Here is a 23,917-nt window from a genome sequence, read left to right on the forward strand (position 1 = left end):
AGGCAAATCCTTAGTCTACAACACTAGAACAACAGAAATTCTTAAGTTAGAATCACAGAGTCAGAATTTACAGTTTTTTGAGGATATACAAGCATTTTGACTTGATTTCTCCATTTCTTTCATGGGAAATGCCCTCTAGGTGAAGAGGAAGAACATAGCCACACTTTCCTTCCTCACCATTACTTTATTACTTCAAGAGGACTTGCCTCTGGAGCATTCCCAGTCTTGGGTAATGCCCGCAGGTCAACTTGAGATGTGGATTTCCTTTCTTTAGCGTTATGGGGTGTCGGGGCTCTCTCCATTCTGAAAAGGCCAGATTGTTGAGAAAATTTTCTCTCATTCTCTCTGAATTTTTTTAAAATCTGTTTTATTTGAAAGAGATAAGTGAGCCTCAGAATACTCAGGTTTAAAAAAAGTACGGGTTTGTATGTACACACATTATACACATATAATATACACACATATGTAAGTTTGAGAAGACGTGGTGGTAGCCGGCCGGTTAGCTCAGTTGGTTAGAGCGTGGTGCTAATAACGCCAAGGTCGCGGGTTCGATCCCCGTACGGGCCAGCTGGGAGTTAGTTTTTTCTCTCCCTGTATGTACTTTATTACCGGAAGTTTCCGGCCGAAGCCAGTTGACTTCTGACTACAAACGTTCGTGAACTCACGGCTTCTCAAAAATCTAATATATTTCACACGTGTTTAAATAAGAGTTCCACGAGCCGCGGTAGCCGCAGTTCTCCCCACGTGCTGTTTTTTCTTCGCTGAGAGTGTGTCGTGGGAGGCCCGGGAGATAATGGGGAATCCAGATAAATGATCTTGAAGAGTGTAGTAAGCTGGACAATTCCAATTTTTTCTTGCCTTGGGATTCGTGGCAGTCGGTCTCAGTCCTTGAATCGACCACTCGTTTGTAGAAAGTTGGAGTAGTTAGAGGGCAGAGCAATTAAGAAAGGTTGAAGATGAGGAAGGTTTATGGAGTCTTGTAGTCGTGGCCGAGTGGTTAAGGCGATGGACTAGAAATCCATTGGGGTTTCCCCGCGCAGGTTCGAATCCTGCCGACTACGGGTGTTTTTTGTACTTAGTATTCTTCTTCATGTTCCCTTCCAGCGCTCCGAAAGCTATCTTCTTTGAAGAATCTTACACTCGGGGTTGTACCCTGAACGAGCCACTTTTAACAATAAGTGAGGTTTTTCAATGTTTTAATGTTTCACGTGAAACTCAATTTGTCTGCTAAAATTAGGTGCGCGATTTAATTATGTAGTCCAGATTCTGAGTATATTCCTTGTATGGCAACTTTAGGAAACTTGCTCACGTCTTTGGCGCCGTGGCTTAGTTGGTTAAAGCGCCTGTCTAGTAAACAGGAGATCCTGGGTTCGAATCCCAGCGGTGCCTTATTCTGGTCTAGCGTTGTGGTTTTTTTTTTTTTGTAGCTTAAATGAAACAGCCTTTTTAGATACCGGCTTCCATGATCAGTGTACTCCTATTTGTTTTTCCTGCTGAAACAGGTGCAAAGCTTTTATGACTGCCTGTTCAAAAAGCTCCGAAAGCTAAAATGACCGAGCAGGAATTCTGGACTGACCTACATTTCTTTTGCCACACCCAGATTGCTTCTGGGCTCCTGATCCCCAAAGAGAAACTTATCCACCTCCATACTTTAAATAATATATTAAAATATATATTTAGTTTAAAATTGAGGAGTGGTCTTCTATGAATAGCTCCCATATCAGGCCCTTCACATATAATTATTTTTATAAATTGACATCAGGGTTAGGAATTAACAGAGATAATGGCTGACTTGGCACTCTAATGTCACTCAAGAAGATGCTGAAGGAATACCATGTACGTGGGCAGCATGGAAACTGAAAAGATGTAATTCCTCGTGTTTCAGTCTGGAAGGGCAGGGGCCATTTCTGGAGAACTGAAGCCAGGCTGATGAGGGTAGATTAGATTTAAATGAGTGAAGGAGGCAGGAATCAAGATCTGCAGGCTATTGGTGAGGGATAATTCTCCTTTTAGAAAGCAGACAGCAGAGAGGGGAAAAAAAGTCACTATCCTTTGAACCAGGAATCACAGTAACTTATCTGACCAGAAGTGGTGACTTGAAGAAATTACTCTCAAAGTGACAGTCCAAGCAAGTGTTGCATCACTGAAACTGGGTTTATGTGTGCATGACCAAACAAACCAGGTACAATCCTGTTCCTCAAAGAACTCAAAAGGAAGATCCAACAGGGTGCTTTGAAAACATGACAGAAGCCGAGACTCATCAGGTTTAGGTGTGGAGCATGGTCAGAAGAGCCTATGAAAGCAGCTCAGTCTTCCAGACCAAATGGAAATTGGCCCTATGTTCTATTAAACAGCTACCATGTAACAGACATTGCTGTAGTCTCTGGGAAAACAGCAGACAACAATGCGCACAAAACAATAAAAACAAACAAACAAAAAACTAGAACTTGGTCACTGAAGTCTGAAGAAGAATAAATTCAGGATGATGCCTCCTTTTTGGAGGAGGGGGTAAGGGGTCACACCTGGTAATGCTCAGGGGTTACTTCTGGCTCTGCACTCAGAAATTACTGATGCCAAGGTTCTTTTAAGGGAGTTCTAAGGGAGTTCACGGCTGTAATTTCACTAATAACTTTTTTTCTCTGACCCAATTTTTTTCTAACTGACCACCCTGAGTTATACCTTAGTAAGTGAACAAGGTGGGTCAGCCCAAAATGCCACCAGTGAAACCAACATAGATCAGAACTCTGCTGGAAGAACTCCCAGAGAAAAGGCAGAACGCAGTGGCCTACAACTTACTCACCGGAGTAGTCTGTCCCCGGATGAAAGCATGGCCTGCCTGTATTAAGAAAGCAGAGGCACACCAACAGCTCTGGTGACTGCAAGACCCTGACTCTGGGTCTAACTAGCTTAGACCACACACAGGCAGATCCTTGCCTCAGGGTCTCTTAGACTCAAATCTTGGAACCATTGTTGGTTCTGACAGCGTTGGGCCGGGAGACTGGCGTCCTGCCTAGTTCACGCAGCTTGGAAACAGACCCTCCTACTCCACCCCACGGTTCATTGACCTCTCCCTGGGTCTTCTGGGTTCGGGGAGTTACCGCCTCATCTCGATACCGCCACGCAGTCTGGGGAGACTGTGGCCTTCTCAAAGGGCTGACCGGGAAGTCATTCCACGAGGATGGGCAGAGAGAAAGAGGGGCAGCTGGTGTTTACGGCTCAGTACTTGTCCCAACCAGGCAACTTAACCGTTAGCCTTAAAAGTTTTACTGCAGACAACTGGATTTGAAGACGCTGGATAAAATCTGGAAAGAGAAGGACCCCGAGGTTCTAAAAAGGTGTAGAGATGTCCGAAGTGGGATCTAGGTGCACAAGGTGGTCCTCGAAGGCTGCATAGGAGCGAGGTTGCTCCCTCCTTTCCTAGGCGTTATTTCTAGGCAGGAGGTGGAGCTCAGAGGTCCCAAGTGCAGAGATTCTAAGACTTTGCAATGTTGCTGAATGTTTGGGCGTGGGACTCCTGATTGCATTCCAAGACACTTCCACCAAAGGCTGTGGCCTTAGAACTGCAGCAGGACTAAAACGACCTCTAAAGGCCTCCGCAAAGCTGGCTAGCCGTCGGCTCGTTGGTCTAGGGGTATGATTCTCGCTTCGGGTGCGAGAGGTCCCGGGTTCAAATCCCGGACGAGCCCGCTCTACCTTTTCTCGGCGACTACCTTACCTACCACAAAAGGATCTTACCTGCTACTGAAGTGAAGCTTCCCTAGGAAGGTGAGCAGTGAATTCCAGGGCTGGCAGAGGTTAGACTTGCCGCGAGTTCTTTTGTGCTGACTGGACTCCACCGCGGTAAGAAGAAGCTCAGAATGGCAGCCCTTCCTGTCATTCAGGGAGAACGCTGCGGGACAACGTTGGGCCAAGATACGCCCTCGCTGCCCCCTCCTCTTTCCTCATGCCGGCCCGCGGTCAGCTGTCTGGTTTTAGTATGACCGGTGCCCGTCAAAGCACAGCTGTGGGTATAGGCTGGGTCTAGATGGGTAGGGTCGCTTCAGGGCTGGGACTGGTAGAATGAGGTCTCGGCACACTCGAAGGCTGCGTGTCTCCTGCTCGTTTCCTGCCTCCCGGAGACTGTCTCAGCTGTGGTCGAGCGCCGGGTCTTTCGGCCTTCTTAGACCCGAGGGCCGGCACCATGCAGAGCTTCCCGGCGGCTTCCCAACGACAGGTTGAAAAGACAAACTGTCTGTGGGACACCGCGCTCGAGAGCATCAGGTCTAGGACTTCGGAAAGCCCGAGTGCAGCTCGCTCCTCGTTAGTATAGTGGTGAGTATCCCCGCCTGTCACGCGGGAGACCGGGGTTCGATTCCCCGACGGGGAGGTGTGCCAAAATTTTCCTCCACGGGAGGAAGGATAATAAATATATCCTTACTCCACATCCTACATCTCGAATTTGTGTTTTATTTAAAATAATATGCATTTTCATAACCATTGGTTTCTCCGTTCAATATTCTAATTAGATGTGATCGGTAGAGACAACTTAAAAAGACGCATGGGCAAAGGACACAAAATGCCATCTCGCATAATCCGGCCGCAGACGTGGCTTCCTGCTCGCACTTGGACAGTAATTCATGTGCGAGTCCAGTCTTGGTTGGATGCCGAGCCGCTGTGTCAGCTCTGCTGCCGCACAGACCAGTGGGGATATTTGTTCCCCGACCCCTCCCATATTTTGCTTCCTCTTTCGGAGATTCGCGGATCTCGGAAGAATCCGTAATTAAAACGGAAATGTCTTCGTGGGGGAGCCGCGTCCGACACGAATCCAAAACGCGGATCCTTTCTAGTACATTTGACTCGAGACCCTGTGTCAGAAAGTACGGAAGAAATAGAAAGAAAAAGATCCGTACTGCGTTGGCCGGGAATCGAACCCGGGTCAACTGCTTGGAAGGCAGCTATGCTAACCACTATACCACCAACGCCTCCTTGACAAACTTCTTCTCGAATATTATTTAAGATTTATCCGTATACTGCTAAGGCTGTGATGCTTTTTCACTTGGATCGGAGCAAAAGTTCACAAAAATATATTCATTTATTTCCCCGAAAAATAATAAAACCAAAGTGCTCGCTGAAGAGGAACCTGCGGTAGTCCTGCAGCCGTCACACGAAAGAGGATGGAACTGCACCCAGTCTCCAGATAAGACAATCGAGGTTCTGAGAGGCTAAGTAAAAGATTTTTCTGCGTCGCTTGGCAGAACCGGGATTAAATCTAAACTGGTGCACCATAATGCTTTTATTATTCATAAAAATAAATTCCAAACACCTAAAATCTCTTCCCTGTGGAGTTCAACGACCCAAGGTTGAAGAAATGGACCTTTCAGAGGATTCTACCACAAACTCGACATGTAAGCTACATATTGTGCCAGACTGGCTCAGTAATAATGACTCGGGCTCAAAAAATAATAAGAACAAGAATTGGACCTTATGCGAAGTAAGCCTGAACTGTTTATCCAGTGAAGAATGTTGTTTATTCCTATGCTGTTTATTCCTATGTTGTTTATTCCATCTGGCCTTGCAGCTCCAACCAAGAAACAAACGTTAGTGGAAGAGCCTGGGGGCAGAATCCCGCCCTTATTGGTCACGTGTTTGTCCTTGAGCCCTGCTAGCCCTGGGTGGGAGACTTGATGGTACAGTGGTACCGCGCATCCGCGTCTGTAGGTTACATGTTCAAGGCTTGCTAGCACTGCGTAAGACTGTAGGTTTTCGGTATTTAGATGAGATTTGTATGGGTTATTTAGAATTACCCTGTTTCAACTATACTTATAGAAAGTAATAAGTTTGTGTTTTATTTTGTTTTTTACCATTATAGGAAAGCCTCCAGCTCCATCTGAGATGGACCGATAACAAAGAAAGAAGTGGAGGTAAAGGGAAGGAGGGAAGGGGAGGGCAAGAACCAGGGAAAGGTGGGAAGGAGAGGGAAAGGAAGCCAAGGGCAAAATCATGGTAGTTTTTATGGTCTTTCCCTGAAATTTGAATTCTCTTCTAAAATTGGACTTTTAACTTTTATCTCAGTATTTCTGTCAATCTATTAAGAATAATGCCACATTAATCCCATAGCAACTCCGACATAGAATTGTTAATAAAGGAACCCGAATTCTAGTTCAGAACACATACTTGGAGCAATAGCTATTCTTTATTAGAAGTAATGTAACAAAAATATTAGATGTGTACATACCAATCAGTAGAAATATTAGACTATAGTCCTTGTTACTATAACTTTTTATTTTATTGAAATAAATTTTTTTGCTATATTTTTGTTACTATAACTTTTTATTTTATTGAAATCACTGGCATATATCACTGAATATTTTTCAGACATACAGTACAATGGTTTGATTCCCATGTATTGTCAAATTATCACAATAGGCTCAATAAAAATTCATTTTCTCATATAGATATTTTAAAAATAAAGAATAAAGGAAAAATTTTTTTATGAAGATCACCAGGAAGGGAGGGAGAAAGGAAGGAGAGAGGAAGGAAGAGAGGGAAGGGAAGGATAATAAGAGAAGGGGAGGGAAGGAAGGGAAGAGAGGGGAAAGGAAAGAAAGAGAAGGGAAGGGAAGGAAAGGAAAGAGAAGGGAAAGGGAGGGAAGAGAAGGAAGGAAAATGGAGAGATGGGAAGAGGAGGAAGATCCAGGCCTGTCACCCCATAGATCTCTCTCAGTGGAAAGTTACTTTCATGACATCACTTTCCTTGAATAACAACACTTTTCTTAGTATTTCAGGCTTTAGCAGCTGGTGAGGAAGTCAGATGGTCTCCTAACAAGACACATAGCAGACATTTGGCAAGGCTGAAATCAGAGCCCTCTGCCTCCTCTACCTTGGCTCCCTGACCCCTGCCTACCTTTAGCCAGAGCAGTTACTGCACCAGTGGGGGCTGGTGCCTGTCACCTGCAGGCACCAGCCCCCACAGAGGCAGTGTGTGCTGATGATGTACAAGACTACTGTAGCCTTCTAAGGAGTCCTGGTCACCTAACTTGTAAGGCACGTGATGCTAACAGTTGCCAGTCCTCCCATTCCTAGCCGCACACATCAAAGCACCTGCAAGGAGATGCAAAATAGTAATTTTAAAATGTTATCCTTAAGCCGCCCAGGAATGGCTCTACCACCGCTGAGCACCCATTACTCCAGAGGCACAGTAACCAATCTTGGAATGCGTGGCTGCTGGCAGATATACTCCTTGACTGTGAACTAAGCTACGGCCCCATGCAGTCCTGAGAGGGGAAGGGTTTTTGTCCCTCGGCCTTTTCCCCTTTGTGGCAGCATGGTGACCGCCATCTTTCAGAGCCAATTGGACAGAGACGTAGGAGCCTGCAGTAATGGGACGCATTGGGAATCTCGAGATGAGGGGGGTGGGGAGGCCGCAGAACCGGCCCTGTTCCCCGTACAAATGAGACCCCAAATTGCTGCCCATGAACAGCTCCTCCAATCCTGAACCACCATGATCCCAGAGACACACAAAGCAATCTCAGAATGCAGCAGCTGCTGGCAGAAATACCTCTGGACTTAATTACTAAAATAGCAGAATCCCAAAACTGGGCAGCCGCTTTCGCGACCGTGCCACATCATATGCTCTTTGTTATCAGCAATAGAAAATATATTATCTAATGATGCCATTTTAACATGTCTGATTGTTGGAGGACAAACTCTAAATAATAATAGTGGGTTTTTTGTCGAAAATTGAATGTAATCAAAGTAAAGAGAGAGTAAAGTGAAAATCATTCATCACACAGGCAGAGGGGGAATGGGAGGGGGGGAATGCTGGGGTTCTTGGTGGTGGAACATGTGCACTGGTGAAGGGATGGGTGTTTGATCACTGTATGACTTGAGACTTGATCCTGAAAGCCTTGTAACTGTTCTCACGGTGATTCAATAAAATAAAAAAATTAAAAAAAATTTTTATCCTTAAACTGACATTATAGAAGATCCTTTTTTGAGGGATGAGGAGATAGCTCAAATGTAGGAGCACTTGTCTAGCATGTGTGAGGCCCTCAGTTTGGTCCCTAGCATTTCCAGGGTGGAGGCTGGGCTGAGGATGACCCCTGTGAAAAATAAAATAAAAGAAGATCCTTCTATAAGCATTGCTGAGACCTGTAGTATAACAACAATGGTGAAGTGGTCAGAGTTAAGCTGTTAAGGGCTACTTGTGTGTCTGTGCTTAAGCTGCACGCGCATCTACCAGCAATCAACTAGAGCTGAATTTTGCCTCTCCCCTTCAAATATTCAAGCATGTACTTGCCCTTTGCTGCACTCCCACCAATGAAACAGATCTACAGTGATCTTAGTCATTTTTTCCCTCAAGTGAAACAAATCTGGTTTATTGCAAAAATTAATAAAATCAATAAGTATCTAAGGAAATCACTGTATCCTGTCATCCTGTTGCCCATGGATTTGCTCGAGTGGGCACCAGTAATATCTCTATGTGAGACTTGTTACTGTTTTTGGCATATCGAATACGCCACAGGTAGCTTGCCAGGCTCTGCCTTGTGGGTGAGATACTCTCGGTAGTTTGCCAGGCTCTGCCATGCGAGTGAGATACTCTCGGTAGCTTGCCGAGATCTCCGTCAGGCGCGGAGGAATCAAACTCCAGTGGGCCGCATGCAAAGCAAACACACTACTAGCTGTGCTATCGCTCCAGTATCTAAGGAAATAAAGGACACAAATAAGTGGTCTTAGTCTTATTTAACCTAACTTACCCTAGTCTACATCCTGAAAACTTAGCATTTTAAAGAGGTTTAGATTTTTAGTAGAGACAGCACAATTAGTTTCTACCCACCCCTTTTGCTTCAGATGCATAGCAACTATATAAAAATACAAAAACTACTGACTTAAAAGCCTATATAACTTGTCATAGAAGTAAGTCAGAGGGGCTGGAGTGATAGTACAGCAGGTAGGGCATTTGCTTTGCATACTGCCAATCTGGGTTCAATCTCCAATATCCCATATGGTACCCCAAACCTGCCTGGAATGATTCCTGAGCACAGAGCCAGGAATAACTCCCTGAGCATTGCCTGATGTGGCCTCAAAACAAAACAAACAAAATGTCAGAACCCTGGATACATGAATTAAAACCTAGGTAGATATCCACAGGTCTCAGGGTCTACAAGTGAGCAGCAGGTATTGAGGTGCTATAATAAAGAAATGGGGGAAGCCAGTGCTGTAAGATTCTCCATAAGGGATGTTAACTTTTCTGCCAACAACTTGCCTGGAGCTTTGAACCCCAAAACACAAGTAAATTCAGATGCAGTCTTTTTTTTTTTTTAAATCACAGTGAGATACACAGTTACAAGGTTGTTCATGAATGGGTTTCAATTATAGAAAGTTCAACACTAATCCCTTCACTAGTGTACATTTCTCATTTCCCACCACCAATAGCCCCAGTTTCCCTCCCGCCCCCACTCCCTCCTCTATGGCAGGTACTTTCTCTCCTCTCTCTCTCTGTCTCTCTTTCTTCCTCCCTCTCTCTTCCCCCCGGCCCCACACTTTGGGGCATTATGGTTTGCAATATAGATACTGAAAAATTATTATGTATATCCCTTTACCTACTTTCAACACTCAGTTCTAGTTCAATCATTTCTAACTATTATTGTGATAGTGGTCCTTTCACTATCCTAACTGCCCTTAGAACCACACACCGCCCCCTGCCCTGACACACACAAACTCCAATCATCAGTCCTCCTGGCTCCTATTTTCCCTGGCCTTGGATATTAGTCTCATACTATTTTTTTTTCAATATCCCACAAACAAATGTAGTCATCCTATACCTGTCCCTCTCCTTCTGACTCATTTCACTCAGAATGATACCCTCCATGTCCATCCATTTATAAGCAAATTTCATGGCTTCATTTTTCCTTCAGATGTAGTCTTAAAACCAGATATAGATATCCAACTTTCCCTCTCCTTGGTGACTTCATTTGAAATATTTTCTATATCACAGTAGGGCAGCCTCCCCCTCCAAAAAAAATAAAACAAAAAGTATAGTAGAACCTCACTTTTTTTCCATAGAGACTACACACCTTGTTGGTCTAGAGAGTAGGGGGCTGGGGGGGTACTCTCCATAGGAGTCTTGCTAAACACAGTGGAGTTCAGAGTCTAATACATCCCCCTGTCCTGTAAGAGCTGGCTTTTAACTGAGAGGAAGGAGGTGAGGTTACAGTCAAATCGATAGGTCAAGGAAGATTATAAGTAGAGAGGAGTAAATGGAAAGAATTCAAAATAAAAACTGAAAGATCTCCTACCCAAGATGATATTACAAGCCCAAATTCTGATGCAAATGAATAAATAATTGGAAGAGACAATAATTGGAATGTGGATTCACTCTAGATAAAAATAAGTTTCTGGAGATTGGAGATTGGACAGTGGACAGGGAACTTGCCTTGCATGGCAGGAGTGACCTCAGAGCACAGAGCCAGGAGTAATCCCTGAGCACAGAACCAGGAGTGAACCTTAAGCACAGAGCCAGAGTGACTCCTGAGCACAGAGCCAGGAGTAAACTCTGAGCACAGCCAATGTGGCCTCTCCACAGGGAAAATAAGCAAAACTGTAGTAGCCCAGCAAAGAATTTTAAGATTAGGATACATTAAAATATAAACAGGTGGCAGGGGATCCTGGAACAATAGTACAGTGGATAGGATCCTTGCTTTGCATGCAGCTAACCTGTGTTTAATCCCTGGAACCACATATAGTGCCAGGGGTGAATCTCTCTAGGAGTGATCCCAGGAGTAAGTCCTGAGCACTGCCAGGTGTGGCCTAAAAAGCAAAAAATAAAATTTAAAAGATATAAAGCAAGGAAAAGAGAAAAAAGGGGACCGGAGCAGGTAGAACACTTGTCTTTTACCTGACCAGGTTTAATACCAAGGACCGCATATGGGCACTGAGTGAAGAGCGAAGAGCCAGGAGTAAGCCTTGAACACTGCTAGAAGTGCCCAAACAAACAAACAAAATAACAACAACAACAACAACAACAACAAAAACTTGTGGGCTGGATTGATAGCACAGGGGGTAGGGTGTTTGCCTTGCACGTGGCCAACCCCGGTTCGATTCCCAGCATCTCATATGGTCCCCTGAGCACCCCAGGAGTGATTATGAGTGCAAAGCCAGAAGTAACCCCTGAGCATCACCGGGTGTGACTCAAAAAAGAAAAAAAAAACTTGCTTTTCAAGTTCATGTTCTCCTTTGAACATGTATGAACATGTATCTCATTTAATTGTCTGTGTTTCTTTGCTTGCTTTTCCACTCTGAGAAGTCCATTCTCACTTGAACACATACATCTTCTCTTTTTCTCCCTCACATCTTTCTAAGTAAGTTTCAAAAAAAACTATCTTGCTTCACAAAATAAAATAAAATATAAAGGGGGAAATCATTTTGCTTACCAAAATAAAATCATGAAACAAAAATAGAATTTAAATGTAATCATATGGTTGATTTGCTCTTCAAGTTCATGTTCTCTGTTGAACACTTACTTGGTTTGCTTGTCTCTATGTATCTTTGCTTGCTTTTTTCCCCTCTAAGGAAACCATGTTCTCTCTTGAACACAGATTTCCTACCTTTCTCTCTTCTTTTATCTCTCTAAGCAAGTTTCATTTGGTGAAAACTATTGTGCTTCACTATAATAATAATAATAATAAATAATAATTATATGGTTATACAACTGACTAATAAGTCTTAACATGAATAACATGTAGTCTATCTACCTTCTAAGCAGGGCACAACATGAGATTTAATTACTTAAATAATAGAATTCAAGGAGCTAGATAATAGAGTTGGTAAGGCCTTTGCATTGCATTGCCTGCAGCTCACCCAGGTTCATCTCCTGAGCACTGCCAAGAGTGACCCCTGAGCACAGAGCCAGGAATAAGCCCTGACAAGCACAACCAGGTGTGGCCCCAAAACAATAACAAGCCAAATAAACTGAAAAATTTAGATATGTACTCAAAATTGAATTTTAAAAAATTTTACAAAGAATTTACTCAAAGTAATAATAATTATTTTATTTTCATTTTTTGACAGCTTAAAAATGTGTAGAATTAGAACTTCTAATATACCTCTAAGAAGAAATTTTTTTTTAAGAAGGCAATCCAGGAAAATCACTGTCACTGTATCACTGTCATCCCATTGCTCATCGATTTGCTCTAGTGGGCACCAGTAAGGTCTCCATTGTAAGACTTGTTACTGGCAAAAACAATATGAATAGGATTGGTGGGGAGAACTGGGACAACAGTGGACCAAAGTGGACATTTGAATGGAGGGCGTGACATTGGATTTTTGTTTGTTTGTTGTTTAAGGGCTACACACAGAGGTGCTAAGTGCTTACTCCTGGCTCTGCACTCAGGTATCACTCCTAGTGGAGATCACAGACCTTACTGGGGTGCTGGGGATTGAGTCCAGATGGGCCCCATGCAAGGCAAGCACCTTACCCCATTGACTTTAGCTCCCATCCATGTTTGTACATGAACCCTATCATTAACAGTATTAACCACAGTGCCTGAAATAAAAGTCATTAAAATAAAACAAAAAAAAAATGTGTTCATAGACTTAATCTCTTGAAATTTTATAGCAGAGCTTTATATGTATACCTTTTGTTTCATAAGAAATTTGAAATGTGTTAATATTTGAATAAGCAAGTAGCTCCACAAGGTAAGATGTATTTTTAATATTTGAGATATTTCATAAAATACATTTACCATATGGAGGCTCAGTGATAGCACAGCGGGTAGGGCATTTACCTTGCACTCGGCCAACGCAGGTTCGATTCCCAGCATCCCATATGGTCCCCTGAGCACTGCCAGGAGTAATTCTTGAGTGCATGAGCCAAAAAGAAAAAAAAAAGAAATACACTTACCATAGAGACCAGAGAAAGAGAGAGTACCATGTGCAGGATGCTTACCTTGCATCCAACTGCCCTAGGCTTGATGACTCAGGCTTCCGTTGATGTAGTTCCTAATACCCCAAAAGGGAGTCCTGCTGTGGGACTAGATGGACCAGGAGCGAGTGGCAAAGCTAACCCAGCATTGAAATGGGAACACATGATCTTGATGAAAGCTGTTATGACTTAAGAGACAGGACCTCCCATGGAGAAGGACAAGCTAGATTGGCCTAGGACGTAGTCTGGGATTTACGGTAAAAGCTCAGCGAACTAAGAGCCCAAAGAACTAAATTTAGGATTTTTATCTCTTACTGTGTTTATCCAAATAACTACAAGTATTGGTAAGAAGTAGACTTAATTGTTTGATTAACTATTTGATACATATGACTAGAGGAAAAGAGAAAAGCATATAGGGACATATAGATGTCCCTGGGAGACAATGTCTCCTTGAGTTAATCTTCCCCAGAGAATTGCCTCTGCAGGAATGTTTTACCTCTGTAAACGATCAATCACACGAACATGCAGTCCTATTCCTCTGACCCCTTTAGCTGTTCTATAAGTATGCTAGCACTATGCATTAAATGGGCCATTTTCTGGGGCCGGAGCGATAGCACAGCGGGTAGGGCGTTTGCCTTGCACTCGGCCGATCCGGGCCCGATCCTCGGCATCCCATATGGTCCCCCAAGCACTGCCAGGAGTAATTCCTGAGTGCAAAGCCAGGAGTAACCCCTGATCATCGCTGGGTGTGACCCAAAAAGCAAAAAACAAAACAAAACAAAAAAGCATTAGGGGCTAATCTAGAAGCTGAGAAAGATGTACTTGATTTAGTGCTTGAATCCTATGAAACTGATAACTTGCAGGTCAAAAGATTTTCACATTATTCAACTTATATACTAAAGAACACTGCATTTTTTGGTTATTTGGGGAGGGGCACACCCAGTGGTCCTCAGGGCTAATACCTGGGGTGCTCAGGGTGCCAGGAATTCTGGGGATGCATGCAAGGCAATCACCTTATTCCCTATACTGTATCTCCAGCCCCACTTGATGTCTCTAAATGTGTGTCTGTCAGTAAAATCTTATTAACTTTGTTCATTAGGGAAGAAGTCCTATTGGATCTTGTACAGAAAGTGTTAAAGTAGCTGTCTGGAGGTGGTACAGTGTCCTTAAGCAATCCAGTTCTTCCCCAGGGCTCATTCTGCCTTTTGCCAGGACAGTTTCCTTTTCAAGCTGCTCAGGAGTACAGCCAGAAGCAAACTGTATTACAAGCTTCCTTGACAAGTTCCAGCAAAGAGATATTTCTATTCAGAATTTAGACAAAAATTTTTTTAACTCCACGGCACAATTGGACAATTAAAGCACATGCTTATCACTGACTCATGACACTATTTTAGGAAAAGAGTTGACTGGTGTAAATCAATCAGGGTCCACTATGGCATCTGGGATGGGGTCAACTTTCCTCTTGGACTTAGGAAATTTTAGGTGCTTTCAGGAAGTAGAAACTGCTGAAAAAATGGACATGGGCTACATAATCATAGTGTCCACTGCAATATATCTCCATTAAATTAGAGATTCAAGGTTGGGAGCTACAGAAACCATTGACACAATATGGAGAAACAGGTGGTTCCCTAATGCAAAGTTAGGAGAAAAAGATGCTATACAGGCAATAATTACAAATATCTATTAGTTAATTCATAGACATCTCCCAAATGTAGTTATTTAATTTAAAAAAAGTAAATTTATTTTAGGAAAAAGCAGGAAAGAATAGTAAAGCATGGTAGGAAGGAGAAAGTAGTCATTTTGATGTGGCCACAGTCAGAATAAAGTCTGCTGTAGGCAAAATTCCTCCTATCAAATTGTTAGTGAAAGGTTTTAAACAATAAAATAGTGACACAGGGGAAACAAAAGGTAGGCAAACATTGTAACAGAATAGTGAGACCAGAAATAGTTTTAAGTACAGTACCTTTCACTTATGACTTCCCCATTCAAGTTCAGCTTTCCGAGGTTTCCTTTATTATTATTATTACTATTCTAAAATATTATATTCAATAAAATATTTTGAGAGAATGCCCAAATAATTTTTATTACAGTATGTTGCTGTGATTACTTTATTTTTAATTATCTCTTAATAAATGCCTAATTTTCAAGTCAACACTTGTCATAAGTATGGAAAAGGGAGAAAACAGATATTTTGGGTTTGGTATTATCCCTCATTTTAGACATTTACAGTGGTCTTGAAACCTTTCCCCGACCCCCCTAAATAAGGTGGTGGATGTGGGAAAGGGAGTGGTGAGAGGCCAGGACAGGTGTGTGTATGTGTGTGGTGCGCGTCTATATTCAAGATAATGTAGTATTTCAAAAGTAGCATTTAAACTTCACGGAAACAGGATAGTTTGTCAAATGGTGCTGGCTCTCCATGTAGAAGAAAACAAAATTAGACCCTAATTTTATACACATAAGAATAAATTCCAAATATATTTTAATTTCTTCTTCTTTTTCCTTTTCTTTCGTTTTTTGTTTGTTTGTTTGTTTGTTTGTTTGGGTCACCCCTGGAGATATTCAGGGGTTACTTCTGGCCCCACCCCGCCACCCCCTCTCAGTCATTACCCTTGGCAGTGCTCAAGGAACTGCTTGTTGGGCCGGGTATCGAATCCGGATCGGAAGCATGCACGGCAAAGGCCTTACCCGCTGTACTATCTCTCCAGTCTCCAAATATGCTTACAATTTCAATTAAATATACAGATAGAGAATTTGTTGTTCTGAGATAAAGAACTTCCTAAACAGGACCTGAGGGTGACGCCCCTCGCATTTCGCATTTTCTATTAGGCTGCCGCGTAGCTCCGCCTTAGGACATCAACCAATGAGAATTGGACACAGAACGCGCTCGACCAATGGGGCCAGGGCGGGAGATTTGAAAGGCATTGGTCGTGGCAGAGCCCGCAAGTTAAGTCGTTTTCCAGCGGCCAGAGTGTGCTCGGGCTCCAGGTGAGCTGACCTTTGGCGGGACATCGACTGGGAGAGGACCGGCGATCAGCCTAGTCGGGACCCTCTGGGCGTGACCGCGCGCATTTTCCGGGCTGCTAGACTCTCCGTGGTGGAAAAGGGCCTCGGAAGGGGTTGGGGCCGGTAGCAGAGCCGGCGATTCTGGGCCGCGCCGAGCTTCCGGATGCTCCTTGCGTGGTGGTGAGCGTCTTTCTCCAGCCCCAGGCTAGCATTCCTAGGTACTTGGTTCCGACTCCTCCCTTTCTTTTTTCTGATCTTACGTTTATTCCCTTTCTCCAGCAACCCTCCCCCATCCCCGCAAGGATGGCTCAGAAGGAGAACGCCTACCACTGGCCCCTAGGCCAGCAGACGGTAAGGACTTTCCCGCGTCCCCCCCCACCTCCCCGCATCAGCCCATGGAGTTCCTGTGTGGAGCGCTAAAGTCTTGCTGAGGGCCTTCCTCCTAGGCTTCCCACTAGTGCTCCAAAGTATAAGGCCCTAGAAGTTTCCTGACAGAATCCGGTCTTGTCATTTTCTGCCACATCCTGTCAGGAGCTTCCAAATTTAATCTTCATCAGGACCTCTGAAAGTGGGACCACTTGTCATATACAAAGATACTGAGCAGGCAGGGTCTAGCCTTCTAGTTATCCTGACACTTTCATTGTCCTGACACCTTTCATGAATGTCTACCTTCGGATTTGATGTGCCACCTTTCCTATTTCTGTACTCTTGTTCCAACGAGCTTACTTACAAATTTTGCATAAATGTCACTGTTTGGGAACAGTGTTTTAGGAGTACGAAGGCTTTTTCTTCCTCAGGCTTTTTCTTCCTCATGTGCCTTTCACAGGCTTAGGGATCTTGGAGGATCCACCTGCCCATTATTCACCATCTGCCTCATGGAAGAAGTATATAAGACTGCCTTTGTGTAAGACTCTGTAAGACTCAAAAGCTGGACTGGAGTGATAGCACAGTGGGTAGGTCAGTTGTACACAGCTCACATGGGTTCAATCCCCTGGACACTGCCTGAGTGTAGAGTCAAGAGCCAGGGTATTAAGTCCTGAGCATCACTGGGTATGGCCCAAACACCAAAAAAAAAAAAAAGAAAGAAAGAAAAAAGTTGCAAAAGAAACCTTTGTCACTCCCAATATTCACTCAGAAGTTGACCTAGTCCCAGAGTACTTCCCATAGGATCCACCACCCCATCCCCAAAAGAGCTACTGATACTTGCTGTAACATTCCAGGGACCCTATCTAAACCATAATAGATGAGCTTTTATTTATTTATTTTCTTTTTTGGGTAGTCATACCCAGGGGTTACTCCTGGCTCTGCACTCAGGAATTACTCCTGGCAGTGCTGGGAGATCATATGGGATGCTGGGAATCAAACCCGGGTTGGTCACGTGCAAGGCAAATCCCTACCTCTGCTATTGGTCTAGCCCTAGCTGAGCTTTTAAAGGGAGTTGGAAAATGCCTCTGTGCTAAAATCCCTTAAATTGTGGGTGCTAATATAATATTATTCTGACCTCTATTGCCCCTTTGGGTGGGGGAATAAATATGCTATTATGGATGACAATAAGATTGGACAGTTTCTAGGGTTGGAGCAATAGCACAGCGGGTAGGGTGTTTGCCTTGCACGCAGCCGACCCGGGTTTGATTCCCAGCATCCCATATGGTCCCCTGAGCACTGCCAGGGGTGGTTCCTGAGTTCAGAGCCAGGAGTAACCCCTGTGCATCGCCGGGTGTGACCCAAAAAGCAAAAAGAAATGATTGGACAGTTTCATGGCTGAGAATGTCTGAGTAGGGCCAAAGAGGTGGGACACTTAAGTGGTTCCTTCAGTCTTGTGATCCTTAGGTTGATATAGTTATTTATTAAGAACCCATTTTATTTTTCCCCCTGATTATTGAATTATTATGAAATATAGTTACAAACTCATTCATGATTGTTTCAGTCGTACAATGTTCCAACACCCAACCCTTTACCTCTGTACATTCCCTCCCACCACAACCCCGCCCCCCACCTGCCTCTATGGCAGACTCCTCTCTCCCACTTTCTTTTTCTCTCTTTCCTTTTAGGCACTGTGGTTTGCAATACAGGCACTGAAACATTATCATGTATATAGTTTTACCTCCATTCAGCATTCAACTCTTATTCAGAATGGTCATTTTCAACTATCATTATAGTTTTTCCTTCTATGTCCTAACTGCCTTCTCCCTCCCTCACATTCCTCACCACTTGTGGCAAACTTCCAACCATGGACCTGTCATTCCTGGCCCTTGTTTCTACTGTCTTTGGGTATATTATTGTCTCATATTATGTTTTTTATATATCCCACAAACAAGTGCAATCATTTTATGTCTGTCCCGCTTCCTCTGACTGATTTCACTCAACATGTCTACCCATGTGTAAATACATTTCATGACTTCATTTTTGCTAGCTGCTGCATAGCATTCCATTGTATAGTTGTACCATAATTTCTTTATCCATTTGTCTGTGCTTAGGTAATCGGGTTGTTTCCAGATTCTTGCTATTGTGAACAGTGTTGCAATGAACATAAGTGTGCAGATGGCCTTTCTGCATTGTGTTTTGGCCCGTAGAATTTATTCCCAGGAGTGGTATTGCTGGGTCATATGGAAGCTCTATCTCTAGTTTTTTGAGGAATGCCAATATTGTTTTCCAAAAAGGCTGGATCACTTGGCATTCCCACCAGCAATGAATGAGAGTCGATTTCTACTGCATCCACACATACCAGCATTGGTTGTTCTTGTTCTTTTTCATGTGTGCAAGTCCCTGTGGCATGAGATGATATCTTATTGAGATTTTGATTTATATTTCCCTGATTATTAGTGATGTAGAGCATTTTTTCCTGTGTCTTTTGGCCATTTGTATTTCTTCTTTGAGGAAGTTTCTGTTCATCTCCCCACTTTTTGGTGGGCTTGGATTTTTTTTTTTTTTTTTTTTTTTTTTTTTGCTTTTTGGGTCACACCTGGCGATGCACAGGGGTTACTCCTGGCTCTGCACTCAGGAATTACCCCTGGCCGTGCTCAGGGGACCATATGGGATGCTGGGATTTGAACCCGGGTCGGCCGCGTGCAAGGCAAACACCCTACCCGCTGTGCTATCTCTCCAGCCCCTTGGATTTTTTTTTTATAAAGTTTATCAGTGCCTTATATATCTTGGATATCAACCCCTTATCGGATGAGTGTTGGGTAAATAATTTTTTCTATTCTCTGGGCTGTCTTTGTATCCTAGTCACCATTTCCTTTAAGGTGCAGAAGATTCTTAGTTTAATGTAGTAAAAACCCAGTTTAATGTGGGATAACATAATGTATCTTGGGTCCGAGTAGCAAAACTCTGGTCTCTGTTCCTCTGACCTGGGAATAAGTGGGTGGGTGGCCCTATGACAAGTACTGAAATGCTACTTGCAGCACATTCCAAAGCCATCTTGGTGACAAAGGCAACCAAATGTTCCCTGCCCCTTCTCAGTCTCACTCTGGCCTGAATACCCTGCCCCAGAGAGTCCTCCGGAAGGAAACTACCACCTCATCTGCACTTGTCCTCATGAACCGCTCCAATGCCCGACCCACAGGTAAGAGGTGAGGGGGGCGGAATTACTGGCAGAGGACTAGAGTCTAAGGGAGGTTTCAGGGATTAAAATGTCAGAGGAGAAGCTAAAGCAATAGTTCAGCAGGTATAGCATTTGCCTTGCACATGGCCAACTTGGGTTTGATCCAGCACCCGATGTGGTCACCTGAGCGCCAAGCCAGGAGTAAATTCTGAGCACTGCCAGATGCGGCCCCCAGAAAGCAAAAGTCAAAAGAGGGACCAGCAGAGATTAAGGCTATATTTGCATATACTTGCTTGCATTTAACTCTGATTCGATTCTCTGAACCACATATGGTTCCTCAAGCACTTCCAGGAGTGAGCCAGATAGAGTCACCCTGAGCACCTGTGGGTGGGGCCCAAACACCCACAGGTGCTTATCCCCCCAAAAAAATTGTGAAAAGAGAACCTCAATTTATCTACCTTCTCCTTAGCTGCCCAAGGCCAGAAGGTGGAGGAGAACAACAGTGGGACATCCAACTTGATTAAGTAAGTGCCAAGCTTTGGAGTAGCAAGGGTTGGGGAAAGACAGTAAGAAAGCAGGAAGTGAGGGAAGGAGCTAAAGGAGTGAGTAGGGTGGGGGTCAGGAGAAACTGATCCATCCTAAATTCCCAAGAATGATGGGTGTGAGGGAGCAGGAGAGAGAAAATGCCTTACCAAGGGCTGGAGAGATAGTAAAACAGGTAGGGCACTTCCCCTGCATGCTACGGGTACTTACCCTGCATGCTACTGATCTGGGTTCAATCCCTGACATTCCATATGGTCTAGTCCTCCAAGCACTGCCAGGAGTGATTCCTGAGTGCAGAGCCAGGAGTAACTCCTAAGCATCGCTAGGTGTGCCTTCAAAACAAAACAAAAATGCCTAACCATGCTGCACTCAGCTGACTTTCTCCACTTCCTACTTAGACGCAACTTCACAATTGACAACTTTGAGATTGGGCGTCCCCTGGGCAAAGGCAAGTTTGGAAATGTTTACTTGGCTCGAGAGAAGAAAAGCAAGTTCATCGTGGCGCTCAAAGTCCTCTTCAAGTCTCAAATAGAGAAGGAGGGCGTGGAGCACCAGCTACGCAGGGAGATCGAGATCCAGGCCCATCTGCAGTACGGGCGCATCCCTCCCTGATCCCCTCTGCTCCGTCCCCACATCCTGCTTCAATCCTGCTCGACAGCCACCAGTTCTCTGTATCTATGGCCACTTAACCCCAATGCGCTCCCAGTCTTGTTCAGAGTCTGAAATCCAGAGCTATCTTGTTTTCCCTCATCACTGCCACCCCAGTACATACCCCACCCCCTGGCCCCGGCCCCACCTGGTCCAAGTGTGACTGTCATCTTTCCCATTTCCTTATGCTAGGGTACAGCTTGAGACCTCCTCTGTCTTTTCTCCAGGCATCCCAACATCTTGCGGCTCTACAACTATTTCTATGACCGCCGAAGGATTTACTTGATCCTGGAGTATGCGCCCCGGGGGGAGCTCTACAAGGAACTACAGAAGAGCCGCACTTTTGATGAGCAACGAACAGCTACGGTCTGGGCAGGGGGGCACTGGGATGCGGGGATGGGGTCTGGGTAGTGAGGTTGGGGTGCATTGTCTCCATTCTCATCAGACTTCCTCTCATTGGCCCTCCTAGATCATGGAGGAGCTGGCAGATGCTTTGATATACTGCCATGGGAAGAGGGTGATCCATAGAGACATAAAGCCAGAGAATTTGCTCTTGGGGCTCCAAGGAGAGCTAAAGATCGCTGACTTTGGATGGTCTGTGCACGCTCCTTCCCTGAGGTATGGTGGGCCAGGACTTGGGGTAAGGTTGGAACATTCACAATAATACCACTCTAGGGCCAGGGAGAGAGCTACCCCCCATCCCCACCAGTGGTGCTCAGGGGTTGCTTCTAGCTCTGCACTCAGGAATTACTCCTGGTGGTGCTAGGAGGCCATATGGGATGCCAAGGATCGAACTCAGGGCAGCCACATGCAAGGCAGGCAAGCGCCCTGCCCGCTGAACTCTCACTTTGGTCCCAAACATCTTTTTTTTTTTTTTTCAACTTTTTGGGTCATACCCGGCGATGCACAGGGGTTATTCCTCTTGGCTCGTGCACTCAGGAATTATCCCTGGTGGTGCTCAGGAGACCATATGGGATGCTGGGAATCGAACCCAGATCGGCCGCGTGCAAGGCAAATGCCCTACCCATGGTGCTATTGCTCCAGGCCCCCAAACATCCTTTTTTCTTTTTTTAATTTTTATCTACTTTTATTTTTTCTCTTTGGGTCACACATGGCTATGCACAGGGGTTACTCCTGGCTTTGCACTCAGGAATTACTCCTGGCAATGCTCAGGGGACCATATGGGATGCTGGGAATCGAACCCCAGTTGGCCGCATGCAAGACAAACACCCTACCTGCTGTGCTATTGCTCCAGCCTCCCAAACATCATTTTTAATGACTTGATTGTATTGTGTAATCTGATTTATTTAGCAGGACATGCTCAAGGATACTCAGGATGTCCCCAAGTTTTTCATTCTAAGATGAGTGTTGTCCTTATATCAGATTTTTGGTTTTGGTTTGACTTTGGGCAATGCTCTGGGTTTATTTCTGATTCTGTGCGTGCACTCCTGACATGCTCAGGGCTCCATATGTGGTACTGGGGATGGAGCCCAGTTAGCCATGTCGAAGGCAAGTGCCCTGCCTACTGTACTATCTCTCCGGCCCCCTCCCCGCCCATCATTTTTAATGACTACATGGTATTGTATAAGAGCAAGGCCCTGTTGGCGTCTCATTGGGACATTCTCATATATCCTGGGTTCTCTTGGCTAAGAAAACAGAGACTTCAGGAGTTCCTGTTCATTTCTCACGCCTCACCAGGAGGAAGACCATGTGTGGCACCCTGGATTACCTTCCCCCGGAGATGATTGAGGGGCGCACACACAACGAGAAGGTGGATCTTTGGTGCATCGGAGTCCTCTGCTATGAACTGCTGGTGGGAAACCCGCCCTTCGAGAGTGCTTCACACAACGAGACATACCGACGTATCGTCAAGGTGACAGCCCCAGCCCTGCAGGGTCTTTGTGCTGCTTATAGAGGCCAGGGCTGGGAATTGCAGAATCCGGCATCACTTTCCAAATAGAATGGACAAGAAAAAAGAAATTCAAATGAAACTGATGGTGTCTTCCTTTCTCTACTTCTGCAGGTGGACTTGAAGTTCCCTGCTTCAGTGCCTGTGGGAGCCCAGGACCTCATCTCCAAGCTTCTGAAACACAACCCTTCCGAACGGCTGCCGTTGGCCCAGGTCGCAGCCCACCCCTGGGTCAGAGCCCACTCTCGGAGGGTGCTGCCTCCCTCTGCCCTTCATTCTGCTCCCTGAATTGTCCCCGTCTGTACTCAGTTGTCCCCATGTTTGTTCATGTATGTGTGTTGCAAAGAGGGGTCCCTGACCTCTTCCTATTTCTATCTTCTACCTCCTTTTTATTTAATAAAAATTCAAGCTTTTTTATTGCCGAGTACAGGAAACTTTGCTATGGAGTGAATGCCCCTCTGAAGGAGGGAAGCTGTACTATCACTGTGGCCCCCTAAGTGAAACTTGGAAAACATTTTGCACAGATGTGAATTCAGAGGCCTGGCTGGCCAATACTGGCCAATGGAGACTGTAATAGAAACCATTTGACCTCTAGCCTCACTGATCTTTATTACAAAACTGAAACACATACCCTCAGATGACAGTTCTCTGCCAATTTTTATGTATTTGATATATGTTCTTTGTTCCTCAATTCCTGTAAAATTACTAGAATACTCATTCTATACATAATCCATAACATCTCTCTGCTGAGTATAAAACCAGACCCCCTACTTTCTCTCTGACGCTGTTCTCTATCCTGTACTGTGGACATCCTTTCCATTTTAAATTGTTTTGTTGACAATAAAGCCTGTCTTTTCTATTCCATTGTTCCTGTGCTTTTTCTAGGACAACACATGCCTTCATGCAGAAGGACTGGGTTTGATTCCTGGTACTGGTGCCAGAGCACTACCAGGAACTGAGTCAAGAATAGCTCCTGCGGGGCTGGAGCCATAGCACAGCGGGTAGGGTGTTTGCCTTGCACTCGGCTGACCCAGGTTCAATTCCCAGCATCCTATATGGTTCCCTGAGCACCGTCAGGAGTGATTCCTGAGTGCATGAGCCAAGAGTAACCCCTGTGCATTGCTGGGTGTGACCCAAAAAGAAAAAAAAAATAGCTCCTGAGACATACCCTTATTCCCCAGAAAAAAAAAGATTTATTCATTTGATACTAGGCATTGAGGGCTTTTGATATACCAGAAGGGCTGGGAGTAAAACAGCAAAATTTAAAAATCCCTTGGCTTTTTTAGTTTTGCTTTGTCTTTTGACTTTTGGGCCACACCCAGTGATGCTCAGGAGTTACTCCTGGCTTTGCACTCAGAAATTATTCCTC

The 23,917-nt window shown here is 44.6% G+C and overlaps 1 protein-coding gene and 6 non-coding genes across 8 annotated transcripts; 6 read left to right on the forward strand and 1 right to left on the reverse strand.

Moving 5' to 3' along the window:
• The first annotated feature begins 493 nt into the window (after window positions 1-493).
• TRNAI-AAU (transfer RNA isoleucine (anticodon AAU)) lies at window positions 494-567 on the forward strand. Its single transcript has one exon. It is a non-coding gene; the product is annotated as a tRNA-Ile (tRNA).
• Window positions 568-979: 412 nt separating this feature from the next.
• Window positions 980-1,061, forward strand: TRNAS-AGA (transfer RNA serine (anticodon AGA)). Its single transcript has one exon. It is a non-coding gene; the product is annotated as a tRNA-Ser (tRNA).
• Window positions 1,062-1,315: 254 nt separating this feature from the next.
• Window positions 1,316-1,389, forward strand: TRNAT-AGU (transfer RNA threonine (anticodon AGU)). Its single transcript has one exon. It is a non-coding gene; the product is annotated as a tRNA-Thr (tRNA).
• Window positions 1,390-3,614: 2,225 nt separating this feature from the next.
• On the forward strand, window positions 3,615-3,686 carry TRNAP-CGG (transfer RNA proline (anticodon CGG)). The gene has a single exon. It is a non-coding gene; the product is annotated as a tRNA-Pro (tRNA).
• A 608-nt stretch (window positions 3,687-4,294) lies between these two features.
• On the forward strand, window positions 4,295-4,366 carry TRNAD-GUC (transfer RNA aspartic acid (anticodon GUC)). The gene has a single exon. It is a non-coding gene; the product is annotated as a tRNA-Asp (tRNA).
• Window positions 4,367-4,889: 523 nt separating this feature from the next.
• TRNAG-UCC (transfer RNA glycine (anticodon UCC)) lies at window positions 4,890-4,961 on the reverse strand. Its single transcript has one exon. It is a non-coding gene; the product is annotated as a tRNA-Gly (tRNA).
• A 10,851-nt stretch (window positions 4,962-15,812) lies between these two features.
• AURKB (aurora kinase B) lies at window positions 15,813-23,309 on the forward strand. 2 transcript variants are annotated; one of them, XM_055132710.1, is made up of 9 exons: window positions 15,813-15,886; window positions 16,184-16,255; window positions 19,367-19,469; window positions 19,918-19,972; window positions 20,390-20,581; window positions 20,867-21,005; window positions 21,109-21,257; window positions 22,338-22,512; window positions 22,663-23,309. In XM_055132710.1, the coding sequence occupies exons 2-9, from the start codon at window positions 16,208-16,210 to the stop codon at window positions 22,834-22,836; spliced, it is 1,035 nt and encodes a 344-aa protein (XP_054988685.1). In that variant the 5' UTR covers window positions 15,813-15,886; window positions 16,184-16,207; the 3' UTR covers window positions 22,837-23,309. The 2 variants fall into 2 exon arrangements, with proteins under 2 accessions (XP_054988685.1, XP_054988686.1); XM_055132711.1 differs by lacking the exons at window positions 15,813-15,886; window positions 16,184-16,255; window positions 19,367-19,469; window positions 19,918-19,972; window positions 20,390-20,581 and having other exon boundaries at window positions 20,935-21,013; window positions 21,107-21,257.
• The last annotated feature ends 608 nt before the right edge of the window (window positions 23,310-23,917 follow it).

The sequence above is a fragment of the Sorex araneus genome, chromosome 3 (genome assembly GCF_027595985.1).
Source record: "Sorex araneus isolate mSorAra2 chromosome 3, mSorAra2.pri, whole genome shotgun sequence".
Classification (NCBI taxonomy): domain Eukaryota; kingdom Metazoa; phylum Chordata; class Mammalia; order Eulipotyphla; family Soricidae; genus Sorex; species Sorex araneus.